Genomic DNA, 23,493 nt, shown 5'->3' on the forward strand with positions numbered 1-23,493 from the left:
GACCTGTTAAACAACAATCATTCATTTTAACTCAGAATGAATTATTTTTCTTTATTCCCAGATGAAAAGCTCATTCATGATGAATTGAAAAGTGTTATTGAATTTGATGTTTAATCTTGCTGTTACAGTGAAGTTAAGGACGAATGTGAGTGTAAATCTTGTGAATTGAACAAAGAATGTATTAAGGGTGGTATTTTTTTTTCTTTAGACTTTTGTTAGCAAGGCCAAGCTGTTGATGGTTTTAAAAAGTTTCGGGTGTCTTTTGTTGATAGATGTTCCAATCATGAACAAATTATGGATTTTCAGGCTGAATGCACATTGACCATAACCTTACATAACCTACACTAAATGGGATACTGATGTGAATTTCATGATTACTTGTCGAATGATATGCAGTTTATCTGAAAATATCAGAAAATTTTATCAGAAAATAATAAATAGGGCTATTTTTGATGAACAGTTTTAGATAGGCTACATTATACACCAGTCATTGGGATTAAATATGTAAGTATTTTCCCTTTCACACAAAACATTTGGATGGCATTCATTTCATGCAATCCAGGACTCAAGTATGTCTCTCTAATTATTCTAAGAAAATGACTGTTTGAAATAAGACACATTGCTCCATGTGTGTTTGTGAGAGCACAGCACAGATAAAAAGAGGAGATGGGAGAAAATAGCAAATGATGGAAAAGAATGTGAGAGAAATATGCCACCATAAATGAGAGGCAGTGTGACAGGACGTCCGACTCATTTCCGTGAATCGATTCTTTTGAACATTTCCCTTCAAAAAACAGGATAAGAAAACAATTCTGCAAATCGAGTCATCACAGTTCCTTCCATGTTACATAAGATTATTAAAATGGTATAAATCTCTTGACACGTTTATTATGTTTTTATAGCCTAGCCTACTATTGAGTAGGCCTAGCAATTTTTTAATAGGCTATAAACATTTGACCTAGTTTATTTTGCTGTCTGTAGCCATGATTCACCTCACAAAAAGCATACAGGGGCCTAACCTAAATATAATTTGTATTTACAATAAAGTATCTCTTGAATGAAAAAGGCTCTGCATGTAGTGGTCCTCATTTTGTTATCAGCTTTGCTAAAAGTGTCTGCTAAATTAATATACCTAAATAAATAGGCTACACAAAACAAATAAATCTATTATTTTCCCCACATAGACATACAGGTGCATCTCAATTAATTAGAATGTTATAGAAAAGTTCATTTATTTCAGTAATTTAACTCAAATTGTGAAACATATATTAAATAAATTCAATGCACACAGACTGAAGTAGTTTAGGTCTTTGGTTCTTTTAATTGTGATGATTTTGCCTCACATTTAACAAAACCCTTCTTTCCTTCTTCCTTCTGCCGATCAGCTTTTTTCATTTCCTTTACCAGCAGGATTTGGCACCCCTACCAAGTATTGAGTACATGTAAATGAACATACTTTCCAGAAAAATGTTTTATTGGTATTTATTCTAATTTGTTGAGATAGTGAATAGGTGAGTTTTTGTGAAATGTGAGCCAAAATCATCACAGTTAAAAGAACCAAAGACTTTGCACTGTGTGCATTGAATTTAATACACAAGATTTACAGTTTGAGTTGAATTACTGAAATAAATGAACTTTTCCACGACATTCTAATTTACTGAAATACACCTGTATTATATTTCTATCATTATAATTGGTTTGGCTTCTGAATCAATTTAGTTTTTTTCTCTATGAATCTAATCATAATAACCTCAGGCTAATTGTGTTTCGGCCGGTTCGGTTCAATCTGTCGGTGATTCTGTTGTTCATTCGCTCGGACAGTTTCATTTGTGTTCGTAAACGAATCACTCAGACTGGGTTTGAAAACAGGGCGTTCTAGCTAGGCACTAGGACCCTGCAGGTGCAGCAGAGATTTTTTTAATAATGTGCAGTGCAGTCGCGTTCTCAGGAGCGCGAGGGGTGCTGCTACAGCGTCCCTCTCGCGCAGCTGCTCCGCATTCTTCAAAACACTGATCGCGAATACGGATCCAAAAACATTGTCTGGGATCACAGTTCGAGGTTTTCTCCGCGACGCAACGCAACATCTCTCCTCCTCATCACCAGCGCATCCAGCCGACATGGCCTCATCCGTGAGCGGAGCGGAGGAAGTGCGCGTGTCGGCGTTGACGCCCCTGAAGTTGGTGGGTCTGGTGTGTATTTTCCTCGCGCTGTGCCTGGATGTTGGGGCCGTTCTGAGTCCGGCGTGGGTCACCGCGGATGACCAGTACCACCTGTCCCTATGGGAGTCGTGCAGGAAGCACGCTGCCTCCGTGGACTGGCTGTGCGACAGCACTCTGGGGCAGAAAGGGACCGGTGAGACCCGCTACTTTTGTAACTTTGAAATAAACAATGTTCAAGAAGGATGGGCTGCCCATACATATTTTCAGCTGAGGTGGAAACAAAGAAGGACGCAGTGTTTTTAACTTTAGTGAGCTCTGCAGCATGGCCCTGGAGGTACATATTTGATTTATGAGATAACAAAAGGGGCCCTTCGCTCCCTAGCGCATCATTATCACTCATTGTTCTGCTCATGCTTAACCAGCCCTTTCTAAATACTGAGAAAATAGTCAACAATTTGCGTTTTGCATTTCTTTGTCAGATTAAAACAAAGGTGACAAGTAATTTTAAATCTTATTAGGCTACCAACGATTGGTGTACTGTAGACAGTTGAATTTAATAGTTAATACTATGTAATAAGTAACTACATATAATGTATAGATAAAAAGTTACTGTTGGAGTATTTGCTAATTATTAGCCAATCACAAGGACTTATTTTTATGCACAAGACTAAATCCCAGTGATACTAGTTAGTTCAAAGGAAAACAGCTTGGAGCTTGAGCTAATGGTTTTGGGTGAAAAAACAACCTTCAATTCGTCCTGTTTAATAAAAGGACTCTCCAGCCTACAGCAAGTCAGGGTTAATCTAATTACAGAGACAATGTTTGTGAAGAATGCTTCATTAAGTAATTGCTATCGATCCTTAACATTTACTAGGACGCTGTATTTTATTCACGACTTGTTTGGCGGAAGGGCTTTTGGATGATGTGGGAATGTGTGATGGAATCAGTGGTCCAGCTGGGGTTTCATTCTGCTTTTGTTGTCTACAAAATGAGCCTTTGTTAAGGTGTCCTCACCGGCCAAGGAGTGAGGTTAAGTTTGAGAGGAGAGCTCCCTAGAGGCTCTAATGTGGACAGATTAGTTACCAAGGAAACAAGTGCTGCATTCTAGAAATGTCATTTTGCCCCGAAAAAGAAACTTCCTTGCTGGCGTCTGTGAAAGTTTACTAGTGAATAAATCGCAGTTTGGGGGCACTTCTCCCTCCATATTAATTTTTGTATGTTGGCAGAGCCACATTTTTAAATAGTTAAGTCACAGACAGCCAATCTCCGTTAATAAGATGTTATTTTAGCTCTGGTTGGCAATAACAACTTGTTGGGCTCTGGACCTTGTCCCGTCATTTTTAAAAAGCACAGTTTGACTCCATATAAAGTCATGAAGCTCCAGTCAAAATACCAAAGGAGCGGCCTGGGTGCCTGTCTTCCCTTTTGCAGAGCATTATTGATTTTGGGCTTTTCTGTAATCAGTCATTCCATTTCCTCTGTGTTTTCTCTGTGTCATGCATCGTGCATTAAACTAAATCTCATTATCTTTGCAATTACCGGCTGACTCCACAGCCTGCTATACCAACATATTTGCTTGCTAACCTTTCATAGACTCCAGGGTATCATTTTAAGTTCATCTCTGTCAATTAAACAACATCGATGTGTTAACAGAAACGCACTCCCTACTTGCACACAGAAATCCAAGGTTGTGAAAGCTCTCGGGGAGGGATAATCACGAACAACAGGAATGTGGCGAAAGTGTGTGAGAGTCTTTTTGTGCTGATGTTATGCTCGACTGGAGGAAAGGCAGCAGTTCAATGTAGAGTCTGCGGCGCAAAGTACACACTGATTCCTCTTCCCGTCTGCGGATGGCGAGGAATGTGGAGACACTGTGCCTTACTGACGTAAATCAGTCTATGACATTGGACTTCTTTCTCCCCTCATCACGGTATCAGATTGAAAAAACTAGCCAAGAGGCACTTGCTTGCAGAAAAAGAGATTATAGTAATGAATGTTTGATTTTTATCTCGTCTCCTCATTTCCATCAGTCCTGCAGGGGTTTTTGGAGAAGCTCCATTCTGCCAGAGACCCCTCAGACGTAGACCTCAAGGTTACATAAAGACACTCTCGGGATGATTCGCAGACTTTTGGTGGTGATCCAGAGGGGCTGGAGGTCGAGGTGTCAGAATTGAGCTTTTATATAGAAGCGAATATCATCAGCTCTGTTTTCAGACAATACATGTTTTCATATTTCTCTCCAACTTCCTGTGGTGACAGACATATTTATTGTGGTAAATAAACCTTATTTGGTAAAACCCGCTTTGTTTATGTTTAAAACTACAGTATAGGACGGTGGAATGAAGCAGAGCCTAGAGCAGCTCCCAGCCATTTCTGAAAATAATGTTTTGACATGATTTAGAGCTAGAAATGATCATTTCCCAGCAGAGAAAATTATAGATCATTTTCCCAAGCTGATGAAAATCTTTCTATTTACAGATATCACTGTGTAATAACAAAACACTGTGACAGGATCCAGGGCTTTTATGGTTTTATTTAAAACAGCCATCAATGTCTTAGGAAAAATTCTTTGTTCAGCAATTTATCACTTGATGACTAAACAAAAACATTATCATAATTTTGCTTCTAATCTATTATTAATTTTTCTAACTTTCTTGAAAAGCTAAATATAAGAGATGCAGAATGCCATAGTTTGCTGTTGTTAGCCTCATATACAGTATAGTAATGCAAGACAACAAACCACAAACCCTTTACATTATTAATGACCAGTGGTTCCTGTAATGTTCTTGTAAATTGTGTAACAGTACAAACACACTGTGTCTATGGTTTTATTTATTGGGTGGTGTTGCAAAAGATTGTTTTCTTACCCCTGAATAATACAAACTAAATGAAAACTTTTATATGTAGATTTAGATTTTTAGATGTAAGGTAGCCCTATGAAAACAGTAAATTATTTAATGAGTGTGTCATTGAATCATTTACTCAACCGATTCATTTAGACAAATTGATTTATAATCAAATCACATGAATGTCCTTCCAAATTAGTCATGAATCATTTACTGTAAACTTTGTTCATAAACACTGATTAATTCAGGAATGAAACAAGTGACTTTTTATGAGTGAGTCATTGAATAATTTATTCAACGAATATTTTAACAAACACTGATTCGCACTGTCCCAAATGGCATCCCAAATCCTTGTAGTCTTCCTCTGAGTCCACACTTTTGCGGCATAATGCTGCTTCGAATGTCAAGTAGAAGTGCAACATGAATTGCACATTAAATGTGCCATTTGGGACAGTCCCATTTATTTCTGATTCAACACAAATGAGAGTCCTATTTGCTCAACTGATTTGTTCACAAATAAGGAATCATTCATGATTCAAAACAAATAAATTTCATATGAGCCAGTCATTGAAATTATCCACTCAACCGATTCATTAATGATTCAAAGAAGTCATTGAATCTTTTACTTTGATTCCTAAAAAATTTAGAATGGCTTTGTTTGTATATGTTTTTTTTATTTGTATTTTTTATTTTGATGGATCATATTTGTCTCTATATGTAAGCTACTCAATGTTAACTAATTTAAAGAATTTGATATGCTGAGAAATAAATGTAATATGACAAATTAGAAAGAAATGACTCCTCAGATTCACTCCTCAGAGATCGTTTACTCATAATGCGTTTCCCCTTTGCCTACCTAATGAGATTAATCAGGAGTCGTCCCGAAGTACTTGTGAGATTCCACACATATAGTCTCATGTTGTCCGATATGGAAGCAGACATACTGTGGCAGGCACCTCCTCTCTGTCTCTCTCTTTTTCCTTGACCCCTCCCTCACTCCTGTGTTCAATGGAGGATTCAGTGCTATTTCTGGGCCATACTCTAGCTGAGTGTCTCAGAGTGCTTCAATGAAAAGCAGAAACAAGAGGGACTGAAGGAGAAAGAAAGGGAGGAAGAAATAAAAGGTGATGCCCCATTTAGCCCACCAGAATTGTCGATAAGCTCTATGCTGCCCATAGAAGTTAATTATTTCAGTTACACAAACCCAAGATGTAAGTGTTTGGGTTAGCCATTCTGTAGGCATGTCGGTATTGACATTACAGCGTGTTAAGAGTCTGTTAAAGGAATCATTTACAAAAATATTATAATTGTGTCATTGTTTACTGGTCTTGTAACACTTTACAATAACAAGGCTCCATTTGTTAATTAGTGACTACATAAGTTAAACAAACAATGAAAATGACTTCTGAAGAATTTATTAAATCCAAAAGTCTGATAATATTATTTAAAGTACCGGAGTAAAGATGAACTAACAAAGAAACAAGACAAACCAAGACCATGACTAATATTAACTAAGATTAATAAATACTGTAAAAATGTATTGCTTATTGTTAGTTTGTCATTGTTAGTTTAGTGCATTAAAGGGATACTCCACCCCAAAAATGAATAGAATAGTCCATCTCCCATCAGTGGTTCAACTGTAATGTTATAAAGTGACAATAATATATTTTTTATGCTACTAAAACAAAAATAATGACTTTATTCAACAATTTCTTTGTCAACAGTCTCCTCTGTGTCTCTCCATATCACCGTATGTTGCGTATGCTCTTCTGTATCAGCCACACCACAAGGGTGCACTGTTTCTACGAGTATTTATGCTTTGGTTTGAAAGAAAACAGCGCATCCTTGTGCCGCGGCTGATACAGAAGAGCATATGGTGATATGGAAAGACACAGAAGAGATTGTTGAGAAAGGAATTGAGAGTGTTATTTACTTGGCAGTCTATGGGACAGTCTCGACAAACAAAGCTTTTACGGGTTTGGACAACATGGGGGTAAGTGATTAATGACAAAATTTTAATTTTGGGGTGGAGTATCCCTTTAACTAATGAGAACTAAAAGTGTTATTTCTCATCCATATTCCATTCCATTGGTTTTTAAGGAACACAAAAGGAGAATTTCCGAATACTATGTTTGTTGCTGTTTTCTGTCCTGTGTGAATGGAGACTGAAGATTTCAAGGTTCAGGAAGGACATGAAAACAGGAAAAAATGGTTCATCGGACACTGTATTCCAAGTCTTCGGAAGCCATAGAATACTTTTGAAAGAGACAAAATTTTTGTTACAATTTTCATTTTTGGATAGTTAAGTCTTGAAGGTTTCTTTAGCACATTTAGTAAATGACGCATATAACCCCATGAGAATTTACTTTCATCTGATATAATGTTTATATAATATGAATATAATGTATGGAGAGTAATACGATATGGAACTGATCTGTTGTGTTTTTGTGTTGATTTAATGCAGACTGGCAGATCGCCACATTGGCTTTGTTGTTGGGTGGAGCGTTCCTTATCCTCCTTTCCTTCCTGGTGGCACTGGTGTCTGTCTGCATTCGCTCCAGGAGACGCTTCTACCGACCGGTCGCTGTTATGCTCTTTGCCGCAGGTGAAATAGACACAACCGTTGCTCACACACACACACACTTACATTGAAGACATTAATGAGTTGGCTTCCCATTTCTGTTTTCCACATTAAATTAGGGTTCATGTATTATGAATCTAAAATGTGTTGTTGGCTCTAAGACGCAACTGCTGCGGCTAATGGACCAGGAAACAGCAAATGCATTATTTTTCCAAGTCACATCACACAGCTGCTTCAGTAATCTTTTGTTCTCAATATGAACGCATCACAGGGAAAACATGTAAGGTATATCTGAAACAGACATTTTCGCATCTCTTTTGAGAGGATTTTTACATCGCTTTGAAGTCACTTCACTTTGTTGAGGAACTTATCAAGGAATAAAGTCTATGGAGGTTTCAGAAGACTTTTAATGTTCTTAACCTACTTTTGTCTCTTTGATGATTGCAAATTTCATTGCCAGTGCTCTTCTGTTTCTCACAGTGGTCCTGCAGGCCTGCTGTTTGGTGCTATATCCCATCAAGTTCATCGAGACCATCAGTTTGAGAATATACCACGAGTTTAACTGGGGCTACGGTCTGGCCTGGGGGGCCACCATCTTCTCCTTTGGAGGAGCGATTCTCTACTGCCTAAACCCCAAGAACTACGAAGATTACTACTAAACATGCTACAACACCCACAATGCACTTCAATGTCCTCTTCACTGTTGTGATAGCAGCTCATGCACTGAACATTCGTTCGGAACTGTCCCTTGACTTTGCAAACACACACAAAGACCCTTAAAATGCAGGGCAATGCCGAGCTGTTAGATGCATAGATTTTAATTATTTTTCCCTCAGATTACTCTATCACGCAATTAAACCCCACCATCAAACTCTAGTTCTTTTTCTGCATGTCATCTCTCTCTCTTCTCATGTCAGTCTAACACCTCTGATCTTCTTCTGACTACCAGATGAGCATGTGTGTTCACAGGAATACTGCCAGTCTGAGATGTAATCAGTGGGGAAACCTCCATCTGTGGTGGGATCTGAAACAATGCAGACAGAAATCTACAATTCTGACAGAATAAAACTGTCATGATAGACATGTTTTGAGGCCAGAAAGATACAAGATAGAGGGTTTAAAGACCAAATGAAACCCAAATACACCCAAAAACAAAGTTAAAAAAGCTTGAAAAGAGAAACAGTGTTACTGGTACAGTAAAGTACTAATCAGCCAAACTAAAGACTGTAAAACTGTTAACTGATCAAAAAGATCTTATGCTTAAGGGGTTGTCACGTTGACATGATTTTGCAGGCAAAAAAATGTCCATGTAAATCGCTTTAAGTCGAGTTCAAACCAAGAAGCTTTGTGTTACTCAGCGTGAGGAATTTGCGCGACCGTCTTAAATACGAGCTAAATCTGCCATATGTAGAACTCACGACTGCACGGATTCCTATTGGAATTAATGGATTTCGCCACAAAATTTCACTGATCAAAATTAAATATTTTTAATGGTAAAAAAAAAAAAAAAAAAGGTCCATAGTCTACTGTCAATAATGTAGTTATTTATGAAGCACGACTCAAATAAATTTTAAACCAAGCAACGTTCTGTTGGCCAATGTGGCGAATTCATATGACCAATTTGAAAAAGTTGCTAAATATTTCACTCCCGTGTGAAATTCTCCATTGATTTGGATTTCCTACTGAAATTATCATTTTTAATTCGAAAACATTGTGTTGGTCAATGTGGCGAAATCACAACTAATTTGAAACCATTGTAAAAATCCACACTCCCGTGAAATTTCCCTTTGCGTGGATTTGCGAGGAAAATTTGCCGAACAGTAAATAAGACCACACATCCCAGCATAATTGCTCTCATAAAATGCTAAGAAAAACTGATGCTACTTTAAGCACAGATCATGTACATAGCACATGAATTGTCACCATACAGTTAATTTGTGCACATCTGGAAACATATGCATATTCAGTTTAAAAGGGATTTGGTAGAAGATACTTTGCATTGTAGAAAACCTAGGTCTTGTGTTGTAATCAAGCCTTGCATATAGACTAGTATCTGAAGAGTGATTATTAGTCTTTTGCATAAGTATCCACACAGGTAGTTAAAGGCAGACTGTAGGGTTGTTGTTTTTTAGCACTGTCAGTCTGTTGTGTGCATGTTGGTGTGTCTGAATGAGGGCCCATGTATCGTTTGAGTGATTGCGTGCTTTCTGTTGGGATTTTTCTGTCCCGAATACAGTTGTGACATATTGTACTAATTTATATACTAACCAAATAAACATATAAAAAACTAATAATGTGGTATGCTCATGGTTTTGCATTCGAAAGATCTCAAAATCAGCATATAGTCACATAGAATCAGATCCTTTATTAAGTACAGCCACTTGAGGCATTTGCACAGGAAATCAACATCTTAAACACAGAATACAGTGTGGCATATGCATAAAAGTACCAGGTATAGGTTCATATGCAGATCTTGTAGTGTTCTTCATTCATAAGAAGAGTGAGCACATACAGTGTAAAGTCTACATTAAAATGATTCAGCCCCTGCTTATCTCAAATTTATCATGTTGTGAAAGAAGCCCCGTATGCGGGATTGTTTGTCGGCTTTTTCCCTGTGTAAACTTGGCAGTCTTCTTCTGCTTGGAATGGTAGCTTGGTAAACCACACCTCCTCAACATCTGGAAGCTCCTCCCTCTCCTAAAACCACACCTTCTCGGTCCACTCCAGCACCAATTAATCATTTCCATTGTTTCTGTTAAGTCACCGTACTTCGTCTTTTAAAACATTTTTCAGTAGGAAAAAAAAAAAAAAAAAAAAAAGGAAATACAAGTGCAGGAAGCTCCTTAAGAGGTAACACTGCTTCTGATTGGATAATATTTAACTAGAGTAGTTGTCTCTTCTTCTGTGGGGTACGGCTCAGTTATTGCTGGGTGAAGCTGAGGACAGAAATTGCCAAATGAAAGGCGGGACTTGAACTTTGCGTGATGGAACAGAAGATTAGTAGGAAGAGTGAGGTTCATGGCCTGTCGGAAGAGTCGCGGTGAAGTCGGCTCAAGTGTTGCGTGGCATCTCGCACTGTTCACAGCGGTGCAGGGCGGGGTGGTTAAGAAACGTGCAGCTTTCACAGTTCCACTGAGCGCCTTCAAAATCCTCGTCCCTCTGTACGACCGGAGGCTTCACTAGATAGAGGAGACAAAACATTATGAAACGGCATGCACACATTTATTTATTGCTGCTGTCAGCTACACTTGAAGGCTTGAGGAAGATCTAGTGTTCTGCCATGCCCATTGCCAATTTGGGCCACTGGCCTCACATAGCAACAAAAGAGTGATGAAAATAGAACCAGGGTGCAAGAAACACTATATCATCATAAGCAACCCAACACCCTCCACTTTACTGGTGTAGTCAGAGGTCAGGACAAATCTGACAGGATATTCAGAGCAAAGAGCTCATTTTAGCTCAATGGAGGTTAGTCTAGATACTGTAAGACTATTATGAGATTTTTAATGAAAGCCACATCTAGGCAAATTCTTACTTTGCAAAAGGAACAAAACTTGTAACTTAAGGTTCAATTCGTTAACATTAATGTATCAAGTGTCCAGCCCCATTTTTTTTTTTTTTTTCATAAATAGTAAATAGTGATGCACTGAAATTAACACTCTTCAGCCAACAAAAAAGAAAAAAAAAAAAAAAAGAAAAGATTTAATAATCAATTAACCAAAATAGTTAATATATAATGAATTTCTATTCTAAATGTTTCTATTTATGAGTGTGTGTGTGTGTGTGTATATAAACATTTTTTTTATTTTTTTTTTTACATTTTCGGCCAAATCTTTTCTCTTACCAAAATTTTGGAGCATCAATAAACTCACAAGATTTTTTGAACAGCTCCAACTTCTACCACCTGACTGCTGCAACAACATGCGGAAAACAATCAAAATGACAGCAGCTTTAGCCGCTGTAAAAAAGTACTTATGCAGTTATTTCATAATATTTCTGTTCAATAATTCCTATAATTGTCTTCTTTTAATGACTTCATTCAGGAATCATCTAAAAATAAACAAGACATACAATACTAATGTAGCATGCACACAGCACACGGTGAATAAAAGTTTTTTTTTTTTTTTAATAGACATTTGCATGTAGAACGTCGTTGTTTCCATCTAACAATTACAGTAATTATGACATGAACACAGCATTCATCTGAAATGTTGAAAATGTATTAACAGATGTAGAAATAAATAAAAATTAATAAATGCTTGAAAAAGTATTTTTCAGTTCGGGTTCATGATACCTAATGCATTAACTAATATTAACTAGGGCTGCCCCCTAATAGTCGACTAATCATTAGTTGACCAAAATTGTATTAGTCGCAGAAAGAAAGAAAAAAGCTAACTTGCTCTTAAAATAGGCTACTCTGTCATTTTTGGTCATATAGATAAGAGTAATACAACTTTGAAATATGTAAAGACTATGTTTATTCATGTGCACTCACTTTAACAACAAAACGTGCTTTTGTAAAATAATGACTGCTTTCTGCCATCTGGGTCTGTGAACTTGAGCGTGACGCTTCTGCCGGAGCGCTGTGGCAAGCTTTATACGTGTACTTGAGCACTTATTAGGCTATGTAGGCAATTAAAGGCTCATAATAATGACTTAAATGGTTTATTAAGAAATGTGTGATTAGTCGACTAATGCTTCAAATGAACGACTAGTCGACCACAAAAGTCCTTAACCGAGGACAGCCCTAATATTAAGGAATTGAACCTTGTTGTAAAGAATTACCAAAACATAAAATGATGAAATGTTTAAATATGGAACATTTTGACAGTTGAGTAAATTAAATTATTGAATTCCCACCTCTTGGAGGTACAACAGGGCCAGGTTGAATATTATCATAAAAGTTGTTCATGGTTCTCACGTCAAACTTGCCTAAGAAATAAATAAACAAAAAATAAGAGATGGATGAAGCAAATGATCAGCACAATTTTCAACAATCACATGAAATAACGCTGTGCTATAAAGATGGCTACATTCGTGCTATTTTTACCTCTGGACTGCAGCAAGTCTGTCTCCTTCAAGGTGCAATCAATGTCAATCTGGAGCTGTCTGTTTTGCGACCGAATTCTGGTCATATCCTCGGGCTAGGAAATGTGTTCGCACGCACACACACAAACACACACAGAGTGAGTACATGACTTTTTAACATTAGCTGCAGACATAAAAGCAGTTTATTGCTGTTAATCGCTTCACAGTAGCTTGTTAAAGTCAGAGGAAAGAGGTGACGGTTGCACTGGATGGGTACATTATGTACAGTAGTTTAACCTTTGAAAAGAGATTAATTCATAGTCTGTGAAGCATGCAGAATGTGCGAGAATTGAATGAACAGATGTGATTCATTTCCACCTTATTATGTTTGCAAGTTCTGCACCTAAATTCTAGGTATGCAGGCTAATTTTGAGAAGTTGATGAGGATTCATCCTTTCCCTTTATTAGTGATATAAAACAAGTAGGTGTGTGTTCAAAAAGATGTATTCACATGGTATAAAAGCCTTGTTTTTGTCTCTCTCTTACCCGAGGGATCAGGCTGGTGCTGTTCACCCGTCTGAATCGTCTCTGCAGGGCGTCAAATTCCATTTCATTCACTTCCGCCTTCAATTGCTCCAGTTTCTGCCGCTCCAGCAGGAGTTCTTTCATCAGACGCTCCATTCGAGCCCGCTGGTGCAGGAGCAGCGCTGAGGAGGAGCATTAGACACAAGTATACAAGACTGAACAACAGACACCATAAACGAATGCAAAAGAGTTGTATAACCAGCTTATTCTGGACAGGAAATTACAACTTTGACAGGAAAGTGTTATTTGATCCGATCTTGATCTGTGTGTAATTTCTAAGCAAACACATGAGGTCTTGCATAAGCAGATTCATACCTTGAGTATATGCATAGTCATCCGAGCCGGAACTGGATCGTCTAGGCAGGCGGTTGATCTGACTGGAGATGTTCGCTGGCAGGGCAGAGATGGGCAGGATCGGAGGAGGGGCGCCATGGCGTTCGCCCTGGTCCACTATATTGAGGAGGGATTCTCTCTCAACTGGTGGAGAACTTGAGGAACGCTGCACCTGTCCAGGGGACACTTTGATCTTGATGAACGCAGATGTGGCTGGCTGAGGAGAGGATGCAGGCCGGGGCCTTGCCACACCCTGGTGGACATAAATTCCTTGATGAATGGAGGCCCCGAGAGGTCCAGTCATACTAATGGCCCGGGACGGGGAGCTTGGGGAAGTGCTGGTGGCCATATAGAGAGATCCCTGCGGAGCATGTACAGGGGAGTTGCTCCGTGGCCGTTGTCCCTCCAGTGTGATCTCTATCTGGTTCTTTATAGGGCCTTTGGAGGACATAAAAGGCCTGTGGGAAACTGGCGACTGCTGGTAGGACAGCCCAGGGAGAGTGGGGGGACTTATGGGCAGAAACACCTGGGGCGGCTGCGGGACCTGATGTTGGGGAGAACTGTACGGGGACGGGTATGTAGGAGTGGCGTAAGGAGACTGCTGGTACACAGATGTCCCAGATGTGGACCAGGGAGTGGGTTGAGGACTTTGAGACGGTGAGGGACGCATGTACACGGTGTTCCCACTATAGGCACCAGGAGGGATCTGAAGCGCTTGTGGGGCAGAGGGGATGTTCTGGGACAGGGTAACTGTTATGGGAGACATGTAACGTGGGACAGGGTGGTATGTGGGCGACATGCCCTGGATGCTGGGTGGAGGGGTGGGGATGTTCGAGCGTCCTTGATCGTTCATGAAGAAGGGGTTGAAGCCAGGTGATGGCGCCATAGTAGCTGGAGCGGAGAGGGGCTCATGGAAACCACTTCGAGGATGTTCGATGTGCCCGTCGCTGGAACTGTGGACCAAAGCTCGGCCACCAGCATTATTTTTAACCCCTTCAGTTGCAGGGTAACCCACGCTAATGCGCAGCATGTGGTTCCGGTTTAAGTGCAAGTCATCTGGGCTGTGGTACTCCTCATACAGGTATCTATTACTCTCCTGAGCCAGCAGATGGCAGCAGAGGTCCAGGTTATTGTTGTTCTGAAATGGAAGACAGAGAAGTAAACTGTCTTGATCAACAACTGATGCCTCTCTGATAAATTCAGTTATGGCATTGAGCCAGAATGACACAGCAGAAAATAATAGAACTGATAAAACTTAACCCTCACTGCTCATCATTATATAATGATCTACAGGTCTCTTATAAAAAGTTGTTTTTGAATGTTTTTTTACTTTTGTCATTTTTATTATATCAATTTATATATATATATATATATATATATTTTTTTTTTTTTTTTTTTTTTGTGATATTCTCTAAAGTTCCCATTTGTTTCAATTGTGACTGCTGGTTCTCACCTGAAGAAGGCACTGGGACACTACTTTCTCTGGAATCTCTGGGAAGCGCTGCTTGAGGTCCTGCAGTATGTGATAGTCTAACTGAGGCCCTCCCTGTGCCATCCTGAGCCCAAAGAGAGAGTCACTGAGTCCGCAGCCAGGAGCGTAGCACCTGCTCTCCTCTCATCCCCTGACAACACGCATGAATAACATCACATCAGAGCCACAGATCGATTTTGACTACTCACATGCACTGCTAACAAACTACCATGGGGTGTTTGCAACAAAGAAATCATTAAAGGGACAGTTTTGCTTTCATTAACACACATCATTAACTATACAAGTTGCTCAGTAAGACAGGGTGAGTATAAGCTGAACCATCCCTTTAACCCTAAAAGCCTAGGCAACAAAATTAGTACATTTCTTAAGCATAATAAGTGATCAACATAACCAAAACTTTGCTTTAAAAAAAAAAAAAAAACTAGTACACAATTTGCCACACGCCCTTAGAAGTAAAAGACCTTTTAGTATAATTCTTAAACTGTCCACCTTTAAGTTGTGGTAAACTGTGAAAGGTTTAATTATTTTATAAAACAAATGTAAGAATAACTTTTATATTGTTAGTAACATTTCAAGATAAACATTTAATTCACTGAAGCAACTTTACTTGATTGTCCATATTGCATTAAGAAATTTGTACATCACTCAATCATCATTGTATTCCATTGCAATGTATGTCCTAATAATTAAAACTACACACCTTTGATCATAAAACTAAACTTTAAAATATAATCTAACTAAGACATATTAGGAGATATAGTGATATATTGAATGGCCGTTTATAAAGACCTCACTAATTTACATTACAAGCTATCAGAATTTCATCTTTTTTGTAACTGACAATAACTAACATATATTCAACATCTGCACAAAAGTGCCTCTGAATAAACTTGTTTTCCCATATTATCTAGGCCTATATCATACAACTATTTGAGCTATGATGTATCAAACATGATACAAAACATAAACATAATTTTTTATTATTTTGTCTAACGGTTCAATAATGTGTTCCATTTCAAAACAATAGATTTTGCTGACTATTACTTGACACGTCTGGCTTTACAGGGTTCAGATCGCTTCTGCAGCAGACTCTCGGCTGCTGCAGTGTGAACATGGCGCACTACTGGACAGGAACAAAGACTTCATACCTGCACCTGAAAAACTGCTACCCTATTCATCAGAACAAAAGCATGTTTATTTATATCTCAGGTAAATCCGGTTTAAATGCAAAGCTAAAAGGCATATAAAGCTAGTCCTGTGTGTGACAGCGCAGAAGAATGGCTTGTGTTGTGTTTAGCGACCTCACCACTGGCAACGACATCATGCAACGTGAGACATGAACCGTTTCACGTGTACAACTCTCTTCCGCTCTACTTCATCCATCCACACACGACAGATGTTACCAAGTCACAAGCATAACTGCACCACTGTAATCACTTTATTTATTAAACGGAACACAAGCAAATGGATGGTATGCCGACCTCAAACAAGCCACAAATACAAGTGACACATAAGTACACAATATATGCAATTAAATGCAACACTGTTTATATATATATATATATATATATATATATATATATATATATATATATATATATATATATATTATAAATAAGCCCGAGTCAACAGCAAATCTAAAACAAAACACCAACATTTTAGATTGTATTAACGACATCAACTTCATGGTTCCTTTGTCAGTTTCAGTTCTTCTTGACAGAAACCAAGCACAGGTTCATTCCAGCACTGTTTCCTACTAGCCGAGCCAGCTTAGCATTTATAAAAAACACATTCTGTTACCGTAAAGAAACTGCTAAAGTGACAGTTTTGACCGATAACGTTACCTGTGTCAGATGCCTCCTGATCGCGGCAAAACCACGACGAGCCGTCGCCAAATCCGTTTAAGAGCTAAGTTACAACCCAACGCTATTTATAAATGATGGCAAAGATAGAAAGGGATCAACACAGACAACAGTGACACATTACAAAACTAAAGTTTCCGCATTATTCTAAAACATATGAAAATATCACGACAAACACAATCGTTTCATTCGCACGTAATTATCTCTTAGAAAAGAAAAAAAAACACTGGCTGTTCATTAACCGTTAGCTTTAGCATAGCCGCTAGTCGTCCGGTATTTAGCCGCAGGAAAAAAACGGAAACGCAACGCGCGCCGATCCAGTGTGTTTATCTGACTGACGTCTAATTAATCCTGCGCGAAATAGCTACTAAAAAGCTTGTTGACATCGTTAAAAACCCAAGCAGCAGTTTATACGATCACTCGCTGTCAGTTTCGATGTAGTGCAAACAACGGCTGACTGCTCGCCGTGCTCACAGCAGTAAAACATACCGTACGCCGGAGCCTCACGGCCATTGAACATCCAAGCGAAGCTTTTCACAGGGGGTGTGTCACCGGACTGCTGAGATGATCGGAAATGACAACGATTCTTCAGGGATCACAGCGGTTATTGGCACAGTCGCAACAAAATTGTCGTCTTCGCTTACGCCTATTTCTCTTCCTCTGACGTTCCGGTTGAAGGTTTCTCATGTACCGATACACGGCACATTCATGCCCTCTGTCGGGCTGGGGTAAAGAACAATCCTGATCCTATTGTATATCCCTATACTTTTTAGATATTGTATAACTGCTTTCTGTGTATCCTTTACCCCATCTCCTGTTGTGCCTAATAAACCTTCAAGGTTCCACTTCCTTCCTGTCTGACTTATCTTTTGTTTTAGCCTCATCCTCTCATCTCTATATTTCTTACAATATAGCAATACATGTTCTACATCTTCCTTGGACCTACATTCCAAACATTCATCTGATGGACTTTTGCCCATTAAAAACAGTGTTTTATTTAACCCTGTGTGATCAAACCTTAGCCTGGTTAAAACACTCTCCTCTCTTCTGTTACTTCTATTCACACCCTGAGCATTAATAGATTTTTGCAAGCTGTAATATTTCCTTCCACTTTTATCCACATCCCACCTATCCTGCCATTTCTTTAACATTTCTTTTTTAATTATCGCCTTAGCTTCTCCTTTTCCAAGAGGTATATTTATGACATTGTTCATCTTAGTTGATTTTTTTGCTATATTGTCTGCTCCCTCATTCCCTTGTACACCTGTGTGGGCAGGTACCCAGCAGAATCTCACATCTATCCGTAGTCTCTGTAATCTAAATAAACTTTGTTGAATTTCTAGCATTAGATCTTCTCTATTAGATTTCATATTTTGAATACTATAAAGAGCTGCTACAGAGTCAACACAACACACCACTCTGTCTGGTTTTACTTCCTCAACCCACTGCAGTCCTACAATAATCGCCATCATCTCTGCCGTGTACACTGATGCCTGATCGGGTAATCTTTTCCCAATGCTTATATTCATTGTTGGTATATATATTCCTATTCCTACCTTGTCCTCTTCATCTTTAGATCCGTCTGTATACATATCTAAATAACTGTAATATTTGTTCCTTATGTACTGACTTGCCAAATGTCCTTTCCTACTCTCTTCCCATTCATTTTTTAATTCCAATATATTTAAGTCTATCTCAGTTCTTGGAAATAACCAAATAGGGATATTACTGATAGGTGTAGGGGAGTTAAACCATATATTATTTACTCTATATTCCTCTGATTTAGTCTTTATTACCCATCCAAAACCATTACCTTTAAAAGAACTATACTCCCAACATTCCTGAATAATGCTCTTAGCATGGTTTTCAAACCCACATCCACTTAAGCGACTCCAGTATGTAAGCATGATTTTATCTCTTCTCAGGTCTGAGGGCACTTCTCCTAACTCAACCTGTATTGCTTTAATTGGTGTTGATCTCATTACACCTGCACAGATCCTCAATGCTTTATTACTAACTCTATCTAACTTCAATAAATGGGTTTTAGCTGTTGCTCCATAAACATAACATCCATAATCAATTGTTGCCCTCATTAGAGCCCTATAAATATACATTAATGATTGTTTATTTGCTCCCCAATCTTTCCCCACTACCGCTCTCATTAAATTTATGACTTTCTTGCATTTTGATTCCACCTTTTCAATGTGTGTTTTCCATGTTCCCTTTTGATCTAACCAAATACCAAGATATTTAAAATGATCTACTTCCTGTAAACACTCCTGTACCAAAATAAGGGTAAATACAAACAAACAAGACACTTGTCTCTGGTGTGGTAGTACCACCGTGGTACTCTTTCAAAATGTAGCTACTATAGTAAATATGTGATCTAGATACCTATATGTACGTTTAGGTAATAATGAGCCCCTTTAAAGGTAAACTGACAGCTTTTGTAAATTTTTTAAGGCTGTGTTAGTTTTTCAACCCAAATTGGGGGGTTGAGACTGCTGGGGAAAGGACGTTGGGTTGATTTAACCAAGTTGGGTCATTTTGGCAACCTAGCGCTGGGTCAAAAAGGGATGTACCCAGTGCTGGGTTGCCAAAATGACCCACATTGGGTTGTTTTTTAATTATTATTTTTTTTTAATTTTGTTTTTTTTAGGTCGTAGGCGACATTGCTAAACCATTAGTAACCAATATACTCGTCGTGCACACTTTAACCCTGTATGGCCTGACGCATGAAAGGGTTGAGTATGTTTTTTTTTTTTATTATCATCATATAATATTTGATGCATTCAGGTTTAATGGCTGTATGTGATATAGACAATATGAAGTTGCAGTTGCTGTTGTTTACGGCCAAAATGTAAGATGAAATTCTGATATTGTGCATGGGGCAAAATATATAAAGCAGTGTAATACATTGATGACTGAGAGATCTACAATTTTTTTTTTACTCAGTCAAAAGTCTGCAAATTTGCATATCATATAGTTTAACATGATTTTTTAAAAAAAGTTGATTTAGTTCATTAAGTGTTCAACTTAAAATTAGTTAATATTAATAATAAAATACCTATTTTTATTATATTTCATAAAAATCTGTAAAGATTTCACAGCAAAAAGTTTTTCAGAAAATGTTTGATCATGTGGCTATTTAAGAGCCTTGTATCAAATATGAAACAATAGGCTTTTGGGGGGTTAAACGTATAATACTGCCTCTATTATTTTAAATGTGTTTAACATCAATGTACACTTGATCATGAAGAACAACCCAAAACCTAAACCATTCGAAGGCAAAAAAATTCCCAAAGCATCAAGAGTTGGGCTCAAATTTTAATGCATTGAGATGTTTTTCTTACAGTTCACCAGGTGAGGGAGTCATTTACTGCTGCTCAGCTACAGATATGATTTAGCATAATACCAAACACCTCTGAAACCCTCCCTCTGGACAGATCTATGAAGGCAACTCATTTTTGAAATGATTTATGTCAAATAGTCCTGCATATGACATCTGAGAATTAAACTGAAGAACAGTAACACTTTACAGTAAAGTCCCTTTAGTTAAGGTTGGTTAAAGCATTATGTAACAAAAAATAAAACATAAAAAATTTTGAATTTAAACTTATTAATAATTTGTTATGTAAGTTAAGCAAAATCAAAAAGATACAGGAGCTATGGAGACATCTTTTCTATAAGCTGAGGCCAAGACTTCCAGTTTAAGACTTCAATTCTGATGTGTATAGTATTTTGCTACTGTACATATACACAGTGGAATAACTATGTCATATGTCTATTTGAGATCTCTGACACAGATCAGGATTTTAGACCATAGCAAAGTTATTTGAGATTGATAAGTCAACATTTCTTCTCTGAGCTCCTGGGCAGTCAGCCAGTTCTCACTTGTCACAATCCCTAATTTAGCTTTGCTCTGGTACCTGATAGTGAAGACTTCAGCTATCTGTAAGCTGATACGCAGAGGAAATACAGCTCTCTTTAGACCTTGGTCATGATTAGCAATGGATATCTTAATGTTTTGCGAACTATACTTGAATGCTTTAACAACAGTTTATACATTTTGACCTAAAAGTAAAACTATGCAAAAGTTATAATCAATAGACTATTGTTTCAGACCTTTTAAAGTATCTTTTTGTACTCTAACACAAATCGCTCTGATAAATTAGCAAAGGTACAAATTAAATTAAACCCATCAAGCTATATTTCAGGGCCTGAAAATATTGGAACATGCTTGAGTGAATTGTTATGCGGCATACTTCAGCAACTGTGAAGCAAATACAAGTGTTTCAAGTGTTACAATTTCTTTTTCAAACCAACTGTAAACTTTCCTTCCTGCCCAGTGTCCTGCTGTGATCTGCACCTGTTCCTGTAGTAGAGTAATATATGCCCAACCAGGCCAACAGCTGACTTGTTGAGAGAGGGAGCAAGGCAGGCAAGAAAACAGTAGTAAAGAGTCAAAGAGAAGAAGAAATAAAGAGTGTTACATTACATTTGACATCACGCTTCCTGTGGGATTTAAAAAAAAATTATTTGTACAAATAAACCTGGCATTAGTTATTGTGTGATATTTGGGAATAATTTTTCTTGCCTAGTCAGACAGACATGATGATGTGCAATCAATGGCTCCATAATTTATCCATCCCAAGAAGTTTAATAGTACCTAAAAATGCCCAGATCAATTTTCACATTAAAGTTGGCATGGAATAAAATTCAGATCTATTTTTTAAATGCATCTTATTGATATTTTCGTGAATATTTCCTATTCAAAATATCAGCTGGATCTATCAGATTTTTCTCTCTTGATATGTGCAGTATTTCTCCAATCATTTCATACTCTTAAACCCTGCCTCTTTCTTATAATCAGCTGTAAGCTCACATTTAGATCCACCTCCATCCAATCAACATCCAGTGGACAAATCTAAGGCCCCACCCTACATTTGTTCTTCTTTAATAATCTGTTTCACTTAGATGCCACAATACAGAAGAAAAGATCTGTTGCTATTCCCATTGGAATGAAAACTCAAGCATTGGCTTGCAACAAAAAAAGATAATACATTTTGACTACTGTAAAAAAAAAAAAAGGTTTGACCAAATTTCAGTGTCAACAAATGAAAAACATTGTTTCTTTTTAATGGAGCTGGAAACTGTTTCCACCCAAATAAACAAAGTGCAGCTGGTCATAAAAGTGTCACAGGTCCCAACCTGAGGAAGTGTCAGACTGCCTCCGCTCCACCTGTATGGAGAAGTCCTGCCATAGCACTGTTCACCACACTTAGAGCAATGAGCTATTTATACCACCTCTGATTGCAGTGTTTGTCAAGTCATGACCCTCTGAAAGCCTTTTTCCTCTGCCTAAAGGAATATTTCCCCCCAAAATGTAAATTTGATGAAAATACAACTCAGTCCTTCTGAGATGTAGATGAATTAGTTTTTTCATCAGAACAGATTTGGAGAACTTATAAGCATCTCTTGCTCTCTCTTTCTGACGGCACCCATTCACTGCAGAGGATCCATTGTGCGTAAGTGATGTAATGCTACATTTCTCCAAATCTGTTCTGTTTAAGCAGTGAGAGAAGCAGCAGTGAGCATTAGCAGGCTAGCTGTCTCTATAGCTCTGATCTCTGCCCACAGGTGGGACGCTATTTCGGGCTTTCCCTTGTTGTCCCACATTGAGTGGAGCTTTTAGCATAGCAATTTAGCCCTCATATTGAAGAAAATTCATTTTTAGAGCAACTTTCTGAGGCTAAAACAATATAAGGGTTAAATATATTCATAAAATGGAGTCAGAACCTTATAGTATGACTTATAGTCTATCTAATTTTTTTATTTTATGGTAGGAAATGCAACCCCTTGCATGACACTATATAGACATCTCATGCAAGCATAAACTCTTTTAACCCTGAGTATGAGTCTTCCAGTACCGAAGGTGTCGCACTCTGAAGAGAGAGAGAGAGAGATGCATGCTGGGTCTGAGTTCTTGTTACAGATGACAGTGCTGTCCTTCAGGCTGAGGGGGTTTCCAGCTTGTTATGGTTAACCCTTGCTGAATGAATCATTTGTAAATATTAAGATGGACAATAATTTGCATCTAAAAATTCAAAGAACCTCCACTCCCCTACCACCACTGGCTGGTGAGAGAGCTGCAATCAATTAACTGTTCAAAGTTTTTTCGTAGTATTATTAGTCATTTGTAATATGAATACAATGCATGAATGCTCTGGAGAGAGGCATTAGAACGGTTCATCCCGAAAGCATGCTGTTGTGTCAAAGAGCAATGAGCCAACAGATCCCCACTGACAGGTCTGAGTCACCACAGCAACAAGACCTGTTGTCTATTAATGCTTAAGTAATATTAGCATTTTCTAAAATCATAAATCCAAACAATAAAACAAATAATAATTTGAAAGTGGCCATTTTTATTCACTTACCTTTTTTTTTTTTTTTTAGGTTGTTATACGCTGTGATATTGTTTGAGTTCTGGAGTGGCCCATTGAGATATCTTGGTTATCACACACCTCTATGTGACTGTGATAAGTGGGTCAGAACTGACTGGACCAGCCACACACTCTCAAGATAAAGCCTGCTGGCTCCAACGGCC

At 38.1% G+C, this 23,493-nt stretch overlaps 2 protein-coding genes across 7 annotated transcripts; one reads left to right on the forward strand and one right to left on the reverse strand.

The window, feature by feature from the left end:
• The first annotated feature begins 1,901 nt into the window (after positions 1-1,901).
• Positions 1,902-9,141, forward strand: tmem47 (transmembrane protein 47). Its single transcript, XM_026270852.1, has 3 exons — positions 1,902-2,352; positions 7,470-7,610; positions 8,067-9,141. The coding sequence occupies exons 1-3, from the start codon at positions 2,118-2,120 to the stop codon at positions 8,243-8,245; spliced, it is 555 nt and encodes a 184-aa protein (XP_026126637.1). The 5' UTR covers positions 1,902-2,117; the 3' UTR covers positions 8,246-9,141.
• Positions 9,142-9,931: 790 nt separating this feature from the next.
• LOC113107965 (TGF-beta-activated kinase 1 and MAP3K7-binding protein 3-like) lies at positions 9,932-17,594 on the reverse strand. Of its 6 annotated transcripts, none has more exons than XR_003292725.1 (8): positions 17,376-17,594; positions 14,986-15,154; positions 13,515-14,670; positions 13,161-13,321; positions 12,637-12,730; positions 12,447-12,518; positions 11,431-11,494; positions 10,497-10,765 (listed from the first exon to the last, which is right to left on the reverse strand). XR_003292725.1 is itself a non-coding variant. In XM_026270801.1 (8 exons), the coding sequence occupies exons 2-7, from the start codon at positions 15,085-15,087 to the stop codon at positions 11,484-11,486; spliced, it is 1,599 nt and encodes a 532-aa protein (XP_026126586.1). In that variant the 5' UTR covers positions 15,088-15,154; positions 17,376-17,594; the 3' UTR covers positions 10,573-10,765; positions 11,459-11,483. The 6 variants fall into 6 exon arrangements, 4 of the variants coding, with proteins under 4 accessions (XP_026126584.1, XP_026126585.1, XP_026126586.1 ...); XR_003292724.1 differs by having other exon boundaries at positions 11,431-11,497; XM_026270801.1 differs by having other exon boundaries at positions 10,573-10,765; positions 11,459-11,497.
• Between the last annotated feature and the right edge of the window lie 5,899 nt (positions 17,595-23,493).

Source organism: Carassius auratus, chromosome 8 (genome assembly GCF_003368295.1).
Source record: "Carassius auratus strain Wakin chromosome 8, ASM336829v1, whole genome shotgun sequence".
NCBI classification, from domain to species: Eukaryota; Metazoa; Chordata; class Actinopteri; order Cypriniformes; family Cyprinidae; genus Carassius; species Carassius auratus.

Excerpts from the sequence above, each read along its gene's own strand:
- tmem47 (XM_026270852.1), top strand. The coding sequence starts at position 2,118 with ATGGCCTCATCCGTGAGCGGAGCGGAGGAAGTGCGCGTGTCGGCGTTG. Across the intron at positions 2,353-7,469 it reads TCTGGGGCAGAAAGGGACCG|ACTGGCAGATCGCCACATTG; the intron begins GTGAGACCCGCT and ends GATTTAATGCAG. Across the intron at positions 7,611-8,066 it reads TGTTATGCTCTTTGCCGCAG|TGGTCCTGCAGGCCTGCTGT; the intron begins GTGAAATAGACA and ends TGTTTCTCACAG.
- LOC113107965 (XM_026270799.1), bottom strand. The coding sequence starts at position 15,087 with ATGGCACAGGGAGGGCCTCAGTTAGACTATCACATACTGCAGGACCTC. Across the intron at positions 13,322-13,514 it reads TGACTATGCATATACTCAAG|CGCTGCTCCTGCACCAGCGG; the intron begins GTATGAATCTGC and ends GCTCCTCCTCAG. Across the intron at positions 12,519-12,636 it reads AGACTTGCTGCAGTCCAGAG|GCAAGTTTGACGTGAGAACC; the intron begins GTAAAAATAGCA and ends TTTATTTCTTAG.